This window comes from Varroa destructor, unplaced genomic scaffold, assembly GCF_002443255.2.
Source record: "Varroa destructor unplaced genomic scaffold, Vdes_3.0 BEIS01000004.1, whole genome shotgun sequence".
NCBI classification, from domain to species: domain Eukaryota; kingdom Metazoa; phylum Arthropoda; class Arachnida; order Mesostigmata; family Varroidae; genus Varroa; species Varroa destructor.
The window spans coordinates 24,385,979-24,402,607 of NW_019211457.1; the positions used below are offsets into that span (position 1 = coordinate 24,385,979).

Below are 16,629 nucleotides of genomic sequence, written 5' to 3' on the forward strand. Positions count from 1 at the left end.
GCCACATCTCCGTACTGCATAATATAATAGATATATATACACGCAGACAAACGTTCTTCTCTTTCGCTTTAGCCTAAACTAAATGTTGTATGGGATAGTTACGTCTATCAGCTTGGCAGCTGTTCATACATCTAACTAGTCAGCCAGTGGCAGTCGATTCTTGCAATGGTTACGCAGCGACGCCAAACAAGAGTGTCGACCAGTGCGATCATTTTGTCGATGTTCCATTGTTGACCATAGCGATAATATCACGGTGTAACAATCATAGTTACGCGCTGGTTCAAGCGGCGCTAGTAAGATCTCCATGTATGTACGTGTGAGCAAGGAAAGGTTTCCATATAACATTCGTACAAGATGGCGTACATATGAACTGGCTTGCTAAAGGAAAAAATACAAGACAGCTATACCAGGCATAGAATTCAACCATTTATACGGAAATTCAGTCATTCCGGTAGAACGTTAAAACTTCTGTACACAGATCTTCTGCCTCGACTTTTTATTTATTAGTCAAATAAATGAGATGTGTCTTTCCGCGCAGCGCCTGCGTAGCTCGAGTCTAGTGTGTGCCTCTTATTCGCTTGTTTAGACTGTAGCCATCATAAATATCAGCTAACGTCGACCAATCAGCATAGCGAACGTGTCCCTAAACGCACATCTGCAAAACGATATAGACTATTTGTGGTAATAATAGTTTTAGTAAGAATATACCATGATAGCAACAACGAATTTCATCAATTATTTAAAGTTAATTAGAATTAACGTCAACTCCACGTTCTCTATCAGGCGTCTCACCGCGTTGCTATGAGATGTCTTACTAAATCTTAGGCCGATATTTCCGTCGAGTATGATCGCCATTTGTGATGTGAGCGCGTAAAATTTTGGTGCGTCATGCCCTTGGGCAAGCTTTTGCCAACGACCTATCAATTCAACTACGCCTTTTCTGGTGCTACTTGCTATAATTAACATCACTAATGATGAGTAGCCAATAAAAGCAAACCCGACAAAGTGTAATTATGATTACTGATCAGCAAACAAATAGCTGAACGTAATGCTACCGTGTCGAAAGGATGGTCTTTGCGTGCAAATATTTTTTTCGAAATCTTCGTAACTTTTATTAAACGAAGAAAACCGCGTCCAACTCTACGGCTTTAGACAGAAGCGGGAGAAAACGGCTAATGGGACCTGTTTAGACTTAGCTAACCAATCACCTCTACCAATACCGTATCGGAATTTTCGTGCGTCTCGACACAGGGGTGACAATGTCACTTCTCGTTTATACGAACAGCTGCGCCTGAAACTGTAGCACAACCGCTGGACATATTGTGGAAATTTGTTTTTCACGAATTCAAAAGCACTTTCGAGTTGAGACCTAGCATCAACTCGAAGGCGATCAATCTCTTTAGCCGCAGTTTGCGTTACGAGTTTACGAAGCACTTCAAACATGCGTTCAAACGGTGACGTATTAAAGCTCTTGACATTGCGAGGCTACCCCTGATTGATGACAATTGCGAAATACCACCCGACAGTGATCTAGACAAGCAAAATAAGGCTCGTAAAAGCTCTAGTTCCTTATACAGGTTTTACAAAATAAAACACTAACCCTTCACGGCACGGGGACCGATGCTGCTCCGACCGTTGCCTCAAGGACTCCCGGTTTGTCAGCCTGTACTACCTACTCGAAGCATAGTACCCACGGGCTTGGCTTGCCCATAGGCTTCTTGCTGTAATTGAGAGAGACAGCAAAACGGGAGAAGACAGCGAAACGCAATTCGTTTGTCACCGATGCAGCTGTTGCCGTAGCAACCGGTGCATATAAGCAATTTAAAAATGGCGCGTGTACCAATTGGCCGAAATTAATAACAAATACAATCGCAAATAGAAATGAGGACGGCTCCGTAAAATGACATAAATAGCCGGCCATTAAAAAGTACAGAATGTCCTCAACCACAGTTCACCTTTTCGGCTCACACACAAAAACTCGCAAATACGTGAAGCCACCTAGACATAGAAGCAGGTCTATCGTTAAAAAGAAAAAAAAAAAACAGAAATAGTCAACTGAAATGTCAATCGTAAGCGGCCATCAGCAGATGGCGGCAAAAGCTTTCGTTTGTTCAAATGATAAATCAGTCAGCTGGCAGTATCCGACGGGAAAAGATGTCCCTCAGGCAGCTAGCCTGTACCGAAATCAAATAGATAGATACCAAATATTCCAAGATATCGTATCGCTAAACACAGCAAAGCCTCAACACAGACCCTTGCGGAGGATTCGCCTGCAATATTGAGTCTGCGAGAGTCAGTTGGGACCGTCTTTTATCCAGGCACATTGATCTTCTACGCATAAAGGTATTGCAAGCAATGACCACCGGTTTTCATTGGCTGCACTGATAATGTCGTCGTCGTCGTCGTCGTCGTCGTCGTCGTCGTGTTATTTGGAACGACTTTTAAACAAATTTACGCCTAGAGCAGTGGCTCGAATTTGACATTCCAAATCGTCGCTAGGCCAAAAATTCATTGAGTTACTAGGTTAGTTTATGTCATAACGTATAATGTCAGAGTAGAAGTTGTAGGCGTTGCTCGCGATCTGCAATTAAGCGAAGAAGGACGCGCGCCATTTCTTAAACTTAACACGTGTATACTGCTTTCGTCTCAGACATTTTTGGGCTGATAATAGTATATTTACCCTATTATCAACCCAACAATGTAAAACTGATAAATAAAATAAACAATGATAAACTGATAATAACGGAATCCAAATATTCATAGTTGTATTATGGCAATAAACATTATATAAATCAGGTAAGAAAAAAAGGTAACGACTTTTGAGACTCCATGGAATTCTGTGACGCGCAACAGATAGTTCTACAAAACCACATACGACATATTGCCAACATATACAATATATACAATGCGAATTCTACTCATTTAAGTGAACTTGGTAGTACGTGGTCGACATCGAGTGACTGTGGGACAGATTGTGCATGACGTCTAAAAATTTGTCCCCCTAGTCGTAAGAAAAGCTGAGCTGAGAAGAGTCTCCCCAATTACTTCTTCCTCTGATTGGACTAGGACTTACTAGCGCTGCTCGTAACCAGGAAAACGGGCTCCAGTGTCCTATTTGGTAAGAGACAGTTTATCAGGCCGTTTCCCGCCAAGATAAACAAGTACAGAAAATCATAACAGAAAAAACAAAGAGCCTACACACCAACAGATTTACGAATGGATTTAGATTGGTGTCGCGTCGAAATGAATCAGAATAAATAAAAGTTAAACAGTAGTAGCAGATTTTACGCGTGCGGCGAAGTTTATACCAGCAGCAGTTTCGGCTATATATATATATATATATACGCGTTACGGGTTGCGTTTTCGGAATGTCTGTTTCTTTACAAATTGCAAACAAATCTCGTTTGTAGCAACAATTACATTTTAGCTGAATCAGGGTCAGCGTCACACGCTTGTATCGACAGTAGTAACTGTTCAATAGAAGCAACGTCATACAAAAAAAGCCTTTGTGGGAATTTTTTTTGTTTCAAATGCGTCTCAATAATTCATTATGTGCGTACATTTACATTCTGCTATTTAGGGGTTTAGCTCATTCTCATTGTAGAGGCCGCAATAAAGCCCCGAATCACGGGCGCGAACTCGCAACGACTTCTGAAATTGAGCGGTCTACCTTATACATCTATGGTGATTATTCTACCGTAGGTGCGCGCCTAATCCATGGAAGCGCAAAACATATGCGAATCAATTGTATTTGTCAACTATGACCAAAACTGAGCTTTTTTGTTTTTAATAATTAGTATAATAATAATAATAGCTTTGTACAACTCCAGCAATACTGGGCAGTTAAATTATCTTTATATTGCAAGAAACACGGTTGAGATTATTGTGTGTATGCATGCATTTTCTTATAGTGTTTCTATACAACACAATTGCCCATAGTATATATGACACATAGGCACTGTACAGCGCAACCTAAACGTTCATCTAGTTTTTCTTTTATAGTATATAACGTACCTAACGTTGGTCAAATGCTTCACATGAGAAAATATGTGAGATTTTCTCTAAAAGTACACTTTTTCTTTCAGTCGAATGGCCTTTCTTTTCAGACAGCTCTAAACCATGGCCGAAAACAACAAAAACGAACTACATACTCATCTTCAACAGTTTCCACATTAAATCACATGTCAACAGAGGCGCGGGTCCGCTAGGACTGACGTATTAACAACAATCGCGTCTTTACTACACTTGAAAAATATCGACATCTTTTATTCTTGGACAATACTGAAATCAACTTTTCTTTGTATCATCATGCACGTCCCTCCTGTGTCTATGCCATCTCAGTTGCTACTTTCTTTCTGCTAAAAAGCATACCACTTTGGGCCCATTAGAAAAGGCCTCCTTCTGCTGTTATATCGAGCTATCTATCCTATTTGCAAGTATGCCCACCTTCGTAACGTTTATATCCGTCCTACCATTTGGGTGGCTTTGCCACCAAAATAATAATGTATACCTATGTCATATATATAGTAGTATTGCCTATGTTTGTTGGCTCGATCCGTGCAGCAGCGCTGGTGTCTCTGTACTATAAGGCACCCTTCTCTCTATTTTCTCCTACCATTATTATCACTAATACCAGCTACAGCATCAGGCTTTCGCCAGTTTTGCCAGTCAGTGGTTGTCTTCATTAACAACGACGACAACGAGAACAACAGTGACGCTAATCGGGATAATAACATTCATTAGGAAACCAGAGGGTATCAGAATCGGTGGCAGGCGTCACAAGAGAACGGCAGTGGTGATGGCTTGTACAGCGGCGCTGGCAGATTCGTCGCGGTCCCTTCGGTAACCTCTATTCACCACCTATAAATAGCCCCCGTAGGAGAAATCAAAAGACACCCAACCCAGCAGTAACGAAGAACATCAGCGCGACTCTAGAGTTGGACTCACTGAAATTCCTTCTCGCTTTATCCATTCCCTGAGGCTCGCTCGCCTACAATCTCTCGTTCGGCCCAGCTTTTCTTTGCTTTTTTCTCAATCCGAAAAGGAAAGCACTTTAAACTTTTGCAATACTGAGTCCGAGCTGTAGGAGGTTGCCAGGTACACTGGTCGAGTAGACGGTGAATAAGACGGCGACCAGTGTAACGGCTAGGGGAGCAGGCTAGCAAGCAATGAGCGGAGATGAGCCTAATAAGACATCGAGGACGAAAAGCAGCGCCTATTCTTCGTGCTCTTTCGCCTGATCTCTCATAGGGTTTTTCAACATGGCCCAGCACAAAGCAGTGCCTGCCTAAACCCGTTCAAATAGTACCTGCCGCTTGGTCAGAGCTATTACAATTACTACAGAATGACATCGTGTCCTGCTGTGTGCCCAGATTAACAAGAGCAGGTCACCCCGCCTTAAACCAGCTGGAGAGGACCAGGTGCCTGTTTGTTCGCTGACCGTAGAGGAACAACCTTATGAAGTATACGATACGCTGAACGAACATGCGGCGCTATCGTAGGATAACGCGACAATAGGAAAAAAATCCTAACCTTGTCTTTCTTGATTTTACGAGAACAACTAGATGATGCGCGCTACTATAATAATAATAAAAAAAATTCATAACATTTTTATGTCTCAATTTTCAGTAAATAATAACAAGCAATACGATCTTCATCTGTATGCAAGGTTATTTGACGTCGCCGGACATCATATACTGAACAAGGAACGTTAATTGATTGATTCAAATCCGAAAAACAACCCCTACTTCGTAGTTTTCGGTTGTTTTTGTTTGTATTCAGCCATGAAATTTAGTGTTTGTTAGTTTGGTAAACGATCCGCAAACGCCATCTGATCTCACGATAAACTCATCTCCAAAATCATCTCTTACTAGCTATGAATTACTGTATATCAAGGTATTTTCTACTAGCGGAGCACATAAGACGATACGAGGCTACTCAGCAAGCGTCTCGTGGCCCTATAATGTCAATAAGCTACGGGATAGAAGGATATATTTGTTTATTTATCCTAGGCTTATTGTATTTAATGTCGTATGAACGCGAAAGCGTCGTAGACCCTCCGTTCTATTTCAATATAATTGCAGTACAACTCATTGACGTACTATTTGTATTCTACCTCCATAAACAAGGAAGCATTTCCTTCGAAAATCCTTCAGTTTCCTTTAAACATTTAAAACTTAGCTGCCATTAAATCAGACTCTCGATTATACATTTTACTTGTCTCTGCCGTTTCTTTGGTCCATCAGTAGCTCAGATGGTTCCGTCGAATAATTTCCAGTCATTCTTGACACTTGATCAATCGATCTCAATGCCAACTAACGACACACTTTTTTTTTCTAAAAAAACTATCGTCACCATACTTCACAAATTCGCCGTTCATGCAGACAGCGCTAGCAGGTTTTCGCCTGCTCTTGAAATTATTATTTCTCTGCGCTACACATCAATCCTTTGGCTCGGTAAGACTTCTTCCGTTAAACAACGAACCTGTTGTTTCCGACAGACCAATCCGCCGGCGAGTCTCGTGACACCTTTCATCAACTCCTGTCGTTGTCTTCGTCATAACCATCAGATATCTATGGCCAACATTGGCGCCAGCGAATTGTCGATGAATGCAGCAGATTGAAAGCCATTATTATTCTTTTTTGCTTCCTACCCTTCTAGCTGGGGAACTGCTAAAGCAGCTACGGCTCCCGATCAAAGTAAGGCAAAGCCAATTCTAGACATCCGTGTTTCCTCGTTTTCGAACGTCCAGTAAGGGACTACGAGCTAGTAAAAAAAAGTTATTTTAATAACAATGATGAGCTGCAAAAGTGAAAATAGATAACGATGGTTATTACTTCTCTCTCTCTCTCTCTCTCTCTCTCTCTCTCTCTCTCTGCGTTGCAATGTGTGCCAAGCAAACTGTGAAATGAGTTCTAATAAGAACTAATACATATATATATATATATATATATAGTTAAAAGTTGGAAAGTACCAAAGCTAAACATCCGTTCTCGCATTGTTGCCCTAGCTACAATTAAACGAAACTGTTATTTGAATCAATACGTTTCCGTCTCTCCTTGCAGCATATAGGTTATCCATATGAAGCTGACCAGACATCGATCCAGCGGCTCCCTTGAACTCTTAGGTGTTCCTTCTTAATGCAATGTTATATAAAATGTTTAGAATCGACGCTTGCGCGAACGCTGATAAGTGATAAAACAAATCGATCACCCGTTTGTATGAAAAGCGTTTTTTTTTCTTCCTTGCGCTTCGCTACAAACTTAGATACCTCAAACCAGCGTTTCAAAGTTGGCTCGAGGCTAAATATAAACTCTATTGAAGCTGGCGCCGATAGACACGTAGGACATAACTAGCTCACCTATTTAGTAAGTCGAGTAGATAGCCTCTAAATTCACTTGATAAAACATAATAGTGCACAGAATAGCTACAAACCGCTTAAGGGCAGGCAGGCAGGCAATAGCAAGGGCCTAGACTGTAACAATTTTTAAAACCTTTTAGCAACTATCTCAATTCTACTCTAAATCCCAGTGACAGATTATCAAACGTCGTGGGAGCTGTTGCTGTGAGGAGAAGGCTCGCTGGTGATCGATTGATGCGGTGGGCTTATGGTTGAGTCCGCAAACTTGGCTTTGACAACTCACCGATCGTGGACTAGGTTCGGCTACTCTGCCCAACAACAATCGTTAATACTTGCATTAGCGATTTGAGTTGCCAACTGTGACAAACAATGCGCTACGAGTAAGTTAATAACTTTTAGATTATAAACGTAATTACACTAACTCTTAGCTGGCTTTGGATACTATCGATACGTGAGTCGTCGCTAATGCTTGCCCTACACTAGGTAGCGAAACAGGCCTAACAACAGGCCCTCGAACTGACGAAAAATTGCCAACCACACAGTCGACCGTAGAGCAAAATTCAGATTCACTCTCAACGACTAAGCAATTTTGTCCGGTTGACGAAAACGCGCACGTATTGTGCCTATAGTTGATGCGGATCATTTAAACTGATGGCAGCATCAGACTGGAACAAAACACCAGTAAGCCAATAAAAGCGTTTATTGAAATTTTTTTCTATTCCGATAACATCATACCGAACACCTGGTAACAAACATACTACCGCTATAGTAATAAAAAAAAAGAACTATAACACTACTAATTACTCTAGATTTTTTATAGGATTTCTGTAGATTCATTTTATAGAATTGCAAAGCCAGATCTTACTTTTTCCTTACAACAATACGTTCAGATGGCACAAATTGACAACCACTATCGACAAGGTTCAATGGCTGTTAATGTATTAGCCATTGTTTGGCTAATATCACACAAACATCGAGCTCTCGTGATCGCCCTCGTATCTCATCGACGTCTCTCATCTAGCCATGCTGTTTCGACAACGCCGTCTCATCGCAGCTGGGCTTTAATCATAGCCACCGAATCAAATCAAGCCGCGGGAGATTGCTATTGGCTTCCCAGTCAACTTGCTTATGGGTAAGATGGCCAGAGTTGCCCACTCGGCCTCAATTAAAACAGCCATATAGAGTGGTTTCGGATAGACGCCGTCTCGAAGATGTCTCATCATCAGTTTCGTATCAGCATACGGTTTAAATTGATGGATTTAAATGGCCACCGCAGACATCTGGAACGCCGCAAACGTCGCCGTGCTGACATCAGCCTGAAGTGTAGCGACCAAAATATGTGTATTTCCTATCAAAAAATTAAAAACTAATACCAGCGAAACATGTGATGTCGTCGACTAAAAACCTACTACGAACCTAAAAAAGTATTTTTATCGCTGCTGATGACTCTTGGTGGAATCAACGATCGGATCGTACTAAGCCCGCATTACTCCCAGTCTAAGCCGGTCTAATAAAAAGAATCAAGAAAACATGTAGAACTGTGAAATTTCTACAAGAACACTATAATTCGATCTCTAGTTCATACTGTAATTATTTTCTATTAACACTGCTTACGAGCTCATTTTCATGGTGACTGTTTTGCGTTCAAACATAATTTTGGGCAATATTTCAATAACAAACAGTTGAAACGTCCCAAATAGCTAAGTCAGATCGGCCTCCACCACCGATAGTCTTCTCCATCGGCCAAAAAAATCCAAAGTTCTATTATACTACAATCTCGCTTGCCTATAGACATGTGACAAACATCGGTGACGGTGCCAAGGTAAACTTTCTATGGCATTCCACATCGCTGCAGCCGCTACGATGACGTTCACGTCAACCCAATCTGCTAAAGCCAGCTGCTGCTGCTGCTGTGGCTGTTCACCACACGTAATGCTGAGTCGATCTGGCCAACATTCTTAGATACGAACAGTTGGCCCTTTCCGACACGACCTCGCATGGCTCTGTCTGACGCTGTCTAGATAGACTACAATACAGGCGAGATCCAGCCAGGAGTAATCATTGCGCGAACAGTTGAATGCACAACGAAAGGAAGATTTCAGCGCTAAATTTCATTGCAATCCTGCCTGGATCGCTCGCCGACGGCCATCGCAATACACATGGTCCTGAAGTAAACAGCTGTGTCCACAGCAAACATATCACAGGTTGGTCGGACCCCAAACGAAGCGAGCAGAAGAAATTTGACGTGAGTGAAGCAAACACCAGCCATGGAGCGGCGATTGCAGAAAAAAAAACGTCCCTTCATTTCGGCGCTTAAAAATGCCGTCTAGATCTATTATCTTAATGACAGCGATGTGTAGCCAGACCGTAGAAGTGGTTAAGCACAATTACGTGCGGGATGTGGTGACAGCATACGTCATGGTGTGGAACGTTACATTATAGACTCGAACAAAACTATAAACAAAAAATCAATGTTTCAAATAGTCTTGTAAACGTGGAGAACGACAGGGCTAACGTGTAATGAGTACTTAGCGTAGACACTTCACATATATATAGGCGGACCTCTTCCCTATGCTTGGACAGGGGAGAAAAATTTGCACTGGAAACTTTGGAACTAAGAAAGCGCATTGTTAAATTAAAAAATTCATAAATTTATCCCGATCACCTATAACACGGGAGTGATGCCCTTTACATCCCATAAAAGTGTAATATAAAATGAATGCATCATACAAAATTTCTCAGCATCATAAACAGCAGTGCCGCACTTCGTTATCATATAACAGGTTGGATTTCAACAATCACCCGGTCTGTTCATTTCTATTTTTGTAATGATGTATAGGCCCCAAAAGCATGAAACGTTTTCTTAACTTGATATACTGGTATTATGCAGCCATTTAAGAATAAACCGCAACAACAAATCGACGACATCGATCAATCACATCGTCAGACTTAGACGTTAGCAATGCTAAGCTGGTAATAATAATAACGTCGCCGTTAACATGGCGACATTCGTATTCATGGCGACTTATTTCTACTGTACTCTCTGCAACATCAACGAGACTAGTCATCACAAGAGCAATCAATATGGATCTGTTTCTCTTCTCAACTCATTATCACTACTGGTGCCGTCCTGTTTCCTCTGCAGTCACAATGCGTTCCTGCCCCTGGGTCGAGACAATTGCATGAACGACCTATACAAGAAAAGCCGGTGACGAAGTCGATGTCAACACGTGACGTAACGGGAGCGCCGTCAATGTCAGCTGCTGCTGTTATGGCACAGTACAGGACAATACATTGGCGCTGGTGAGCCACGGGGCCTGCCCGACGTCAGGAGCCGGCTCCGCTTAACGGCAACGCTGCTCCGTCAACGGCAAAGGCAGACGTAACTGGCGCACTCGACTCTTCCGCTTTCGTCGTGGCTCCTGGCGGCGTCGATGTGGCTGACTCCGTACGCGGCTGCCGGGAGAAGTTCCTGAGTAGAAAGTCAATGCACTCGTCCATGCTTCGCTATGCCACCATAGGCAGCCCGGCTACACAACGGGTGCCCCCGCTACAGTTGGAAATACTGTCGCGGTCGTTTTTGAGTACGCTGATGATGATTATGATGATGCTGGTGGCGGTGACTCGTGATACAGGAGCTGATATCCATTAGTTCACGCAACTGACGGGTCCTCTGCTTTTACTGCTTCCTTGGGGCACGCATCGAATAAAACACTGCTCTTGCATCTGTCAAGTGATCAGTTCGCATGCTGATGTGTTTACCTATATATATTTACATTTGTTATATTGTTATACATATACACATATCTGTACATACATTTGTTAATTGTAGACCGTAAAGCTTGGTCAGGTCGGCCGAAGCAACGGTTTCCGCCAAAGCAAAAAGTCCTAAGACTTACAATTCAAGCAAATTTTATAGGTGCATCAGAGGCAGCAAAGGTGACAGGGTTACAAACGTGATACAGTGACAAATGTGCAGTATAGCTCTGCGAGCTATACTGTAATAAAGCGAGTGATACTATAATAAACTACAAATAAACCAGTTCAAATGGATGACCGCTCGCTAATTCATTGCTTAACAGATCAATTGCCAATGCCGTCTTTGCCGGTATTCTGAACACAAGCGGTCCGGCTTAAAGCAATGAATAGTAATGCTACAACGAAAGGCAACGAAGAATCAATCGAAAAGAGGTCGAATTTTTAGATGGCCAAAGGTCCAGTAAATGGTATCCATGACGAGTAAATAATGTTTATTTACTGTGACCAAATTTAGTAGTGACATCCATCAGGTATCAGTTGCGAACCCAGCGACAACTTAGTTGAGCACTGTCTAATTTTCGGGTACTCTTTGCCAGAACTGTGAAAGCAGACATCAACCTAAATCATACTAGAAATAGCATTGTTTCTCCTCCGCTGTTATTTCTTGGCTAATTAATATGCGCATTTCTCCTACATTCTCCATTTACCCCCATATAGTTCTGTCTCGGCTAATATCTGCCCAACTTAGGTACGAGACAATTTTCGTACGTCGCACCTACAACTATGTATACAGTATATCTATGTCGTATTTGATGCATTAATACCATCGCATCTCGGCCATAACCGGCATGAACGCGTGTCTATCCGCTCATGATATCTCTTGCTTGCCGGATGCTTTGCTTAGAGCTATGGTTGTGTAGCTTCCGTTGACCATGTGGTCGTTTTGCTGGCGTTTTCACGCTGCACAACAGGAAGGCGGGTAGAGCAAGCAAGCAAGTAGCACGCCATCTGCTGAAAGCTGCTAGAGAAAAGCCAGGGAGGAAACGATCGAGCAAGCTAGCCTTTTAGGGGCCTCATTCATTATGATGCAGCCAACGGGAACAACGACAACGACGAGATCGACTGACGACGTGGACGCAGGCATCCATTGCTTCTTCCCGCTTCTTAAGCGGCCACCATCAGCAGGCTACTTATATATATATATATATAGCCCACTGGCCTGTTCTATAGTAACTGCGAAATGCCGGCAGTCGATAGCAACTGGAGACCATGCCAGCGTTTCTGTAACTCAAGGCCACCATGCCTACACGACATAAAAGTTGAACGATTTTAATCTGATATAGGTTCTGATCTTATTAGAAACTTACATAGAAATAGAATCTTGTATCGGCACACAGTTTGGCGTTGTTAGAGCTTTTTATGATCGATGATGTTTGTGGTAGATGACACCATAATAAGGGAAGCCGGTCATTGTACACAAAAACTCCTTTACCTTCCCGCAGCATTTAGCTAGTCCATGGAATACTGACCTGAGGGTCCGCTGCATGATCGACGAAGGATTTGCACATATCCTCTAGGCGTTGTACACGTGGCAAATATTTATTTTTGTGACGACGACGACAACAACAACAACACCACCACCACCACAAACTCGTGACACAAGCACAGGGCACAAATAACACACCTTTTTTTTCTTTTCAATTTAACGTGATTTCCCTTTCTCCGCTTTTCCGCTATCACCCTATCTAAATCGGCTGACAGCTCGCACACAATCATACACTATATTGAAGCCTTGGCAGTGTAATCAAGAACTGCATTGATCCCACAGCAATGTGCTACCGCTGTCAGCTCCTAGACAAGCCTACGAGTGACAACGCTTCGACAGAGTATTTGTCCCCTGTAACGAACTATCACTAATGTCCCACTAGGCACGATTAAAGGTGTATACAGAAACTCGAATGAAATCGGCAAACAGCATGAAGACGCACTTTTTCGTCTTGAGCTTGTTTCTTTGCAAGTAATTGACTCTATTTCCGAGCGAGCAGATGACAGCAGCGACAACAACAATGACGACAGCGTCATCAGTAAACAAAGACGATCTTGCAGCTGTTCAAGTAAGCGGCTCCCACTATCTACAAATGGGCGAATCTATAGAATGTCGAGCTTGTCAAAACGGTAACTGTGGGATATACCCTTTTGCCAAGAATGGCAATTAACGTCTGGTTGAATTCCTGTTTCCTTTTCGGTGTCCTCCCTCCCAGCGGTGGAAACGCGGGTGTAACAAATACGAGGCGGTGCTAGCCTCACTGAATGCGGTGTAATTCGATGGAGGTCGAAGAACAATGACGGACGGCCGAAAAGCGTTTCCTCTGCTACTGAACGATACGTTCAACGGATCATAGTCACAACAACCCTGGTTAGTTCTTGGCTAAAGCTGCAACGGTGCCTGGCTGATAGCACCGATTAATCCTAAATAGTTGTCGTAATGGCAGCGAAACCAGCCTGGTAGCTGAGACGAATCTATCTGGCAACGGTAGGCGACTTCGATTTTGTTCAGCCCTTTGAGGGAGCCGTGTAGGACGACTGTAACAGTAACAGCAGGACCATTACAGACTGACCTGTCCTGCGCGTTACTGCAACTGTGGCACAGTTTTCTAGGCTGCTGCCGATGTTAGCAACAAGCCGCTGGTCGATAGGCAGTAACAATAACAACTTTCGAGGGCAGAGATTGTATAAATCCAACGAAGTGACTAGCTGCTTCATTAAACTAGCTCTCAGTTAAAGCCGCTGAGGTCCAACTATCCATATGGGTCGTCCGCATTCGACGTTCGTTCGTTAGTGTCTACGAGGACAGCAGGTGCAGTTGATGTGGAGATCAAAGACTGTTTTGAGCTACTCGTAGTAGTTGTAACGGTACAATTATAATGAATCGCCTAACTCAAACAAATAGCCCTTCCCGGCCGAGAGTACGCTCAATGGCTACAGTGTCGTTGTATGCAGGTCGAGCGCGATTTGGGAAACGGTCTCCAGCGCCAGCGGCAACGATTGTTGTCGAATAGCGATGCTTTCGACCAACTATTATTGACGAAAAAAAAATAAGGTTCGTTACGCAGTCTCAAACCGACAGCAAGCGTAAAATAGGGTGGAGGTCGATTCGAAAGTTCGTACACTCGAATATATCGAGGTGATAGGTGAGGAGTTTATCTTGCATTGCATAACGGTCTTTCGCGCGCGCGTGTGTGAGTTCGCAAATGTACGGCTACTTTCAGTTTGTTGAGTTATTTGTTGTTCGCTTTGAGCTTCTGCGATTTTCTTCTGCCTTCCTCCGCGTAGTTCGTTTGTCCTCCGACAATATTTGCGCGTGTTCAACTTAGTGAGCGTGTCAGACACGCAGCCACACACGCGGGCACTCTTGATGGCTCAAAGAGAGTAGCTCACGTACTCACGTGGGCTCCAGTACAGCAAGCTATCACATACATGCAGAACTTCATGTGACAGTAGAAAAATCCCATTTGATCGACTTTACCACGCGCCAGTAGCGATCGCGCTCGCTGCTGCTACTGCTACGAGAGGGAGTGAATGTGTCGCTGATTATATGTTTTTACTCGATTATGATTAACTTGTCGAATATCCCTTCACTCGTGGCGCTAAGAACACAAAAGAGCGTGAAAGCTGTCTCCCTTTAGGGGCATTTAAAGACACGGCAATAGCAGCTAATCCAGTGTGGTACAGGGGGCTATTGTGCTGTAGTATTGATCACTTTTGTCACATGATCAGAGACTCCATACATCCGTTCAGTCGGTGAGGCAGGCAACGAAATTTTGCAAGCACACAACATATAAATACGGAAAGATATTCCCGCCGATTCTTCTTGCACATGGACACAGCCACACGGAGAAATACATCCACTGGAATAAACACAGACACTCCTTCCTGCGATTTTCTACAAAGGGCTTGCAAGCGAGAGAGGGAGGGAGGGAGCGAGCGAGCAAGGAGAGAGGAAGACGAGAGAGAGAGAGCGAGGGAGAATGAGCAAAGTACAGCAACAGATTCTTGAAATCCAACTCGGTAATCTTCTCTATGCTTTTGTGCTCCAGAAATGCAAACGCCTCTCTTCGCGCAAGTGAGTCCAAGAAATACGGCGTCCTAAGGAACGATCGCTTTTTCACTCTTATAGAGAGAAGCTAACACAGGCATCCGTCGACGTTGCGTTTGACCTTAAACGGAAGCGGTCGACAACACAATGGCAGTGAAGGATTCCCACCAACAAGCGCAAAAGTGATAAAGGCAATGAGGATAATCGGCTGTGGTGCTCTCCTGCTGCACTTGGCCTAGACAGCCGTGAAACGGACATTGAGAGAACACGGACAGGCAACGAGCGGCTGCACTCCGTCGCCAATGGTGGCTGTGGCGGCACGGCGACCACAGACGCAAGCTGCCGAAGCCAGCAGCTAAACTGGGACACCACTCACGCACAGATACGCGTCAACGGGTAGAAATGGGTGCAGTGAGCGAAGCCAATGACGGCAGGAGCATTCACAATAGCGGCAGGACTATTAGTGACAATAGCACAATACACCACCGCCCCAGCACAGACCCACACCCTCTCACAACGACGACACTCAGCACACTGAAGGGGCAGTGCATTGGCCACAGCAGCGGGGATGGCGGCGAGGGGAGAGAAGGTTGCTCCGACGGGAAGGACTGTGTGGGGCGCGGGCACTTTTAAAATGTCTGGTAACATATCAACATCAAAGCGAAGCGGACGATATGGCAACAAACATCGCCAAGCCGCATCGCCTAATGATGACAATAACGATGCGCTGATACGCCAGCAAATTGCAGAGAAAACCAACGAGGGTTTCATTGAGAGGGCGCTAGTTTTCTAGGGCAATCAGAAGCTAGCGGAGGAGAACGCTTGGCAAATGTGAAAGAAAATAGCGGCAAAATAACCAGGATTGGAAATATCAAGTAAACCGAACTCGTCTGGATGTAATGACAGCTGAACAGATGTCGGACGAACATGAACACAGTACTAAAAAGTGCGCACGTCGGATTAAGGATTATAGTAACTTGTCTTGCAGCTGCAGTGTATTATTAAATTTTAGCGACGACCTCGATTTGTATGTGTCTTGAAACAAGAGTTAACTGCCCAGTTATAGCGCAGCCCAACCCAATTGTCACACACTTGTCTCAATTATGTGAACGCAGGCACCAAGAGTAACGATTTACTGCGACAATGTTTGACACCTGAGAATCACACTGAATTGTTTTTTGGTCTTCAAGGCCAACATGAACAAGTTGAAGGATTCACTCAAACTTTTTTGGAAGCAATTGCGGCATGTTTCGTAAATAATGAAACAGAAGATAGGTGTTCAAAACGACAACAGTTCATAGAATTTAAAGTTAACTTAAATTCGAGTATATATCAAACTATGTTTTGCCTACATTTGCACTTGATAGCTGTTGGTGTATTATTACTAATATAAGAAGTTTTTTTGCAGCGGAAG

General features: G+C 43.5%; 1 protein-coding gene across 6 annotated transcripts in view; it reads right to left on the reverse strand.

Moving 5' to 3' along the window:
• The window catches only part of LOC147755990 (uncharacterized), a 29,731-nt gene extending 13,814 nt beyond the window's left edge, over nucleotides 1–15,917 (reverse strand). For 2 of the 6 annotated variants that reach the window (XR_015327210.1, XR_015327208.1), the window contains exons 1-2: nucleotides 12,649–15,917; nucleotides 1,601–12,422 (exon numbers count right to left, since the gene is read on the reverse strand). Coding sequence is in view for 1 of the 6 variants with exons in the window: in XM_086988245.1 (XP_086844371.1) it covers nucleotides 12,649–12,665 (17 nt within the window). In the remaining 5 variants the exon portion in view is untranslated. The other 4 variants (XR_015327212.1, XR_015327211.1, XR_015327209.1 and 1 more) reach the window with 3 other exon arrangements.
• Between the last annotated feature and the right edge of the window lie 712 nt (nucleotides 15,918–16,629).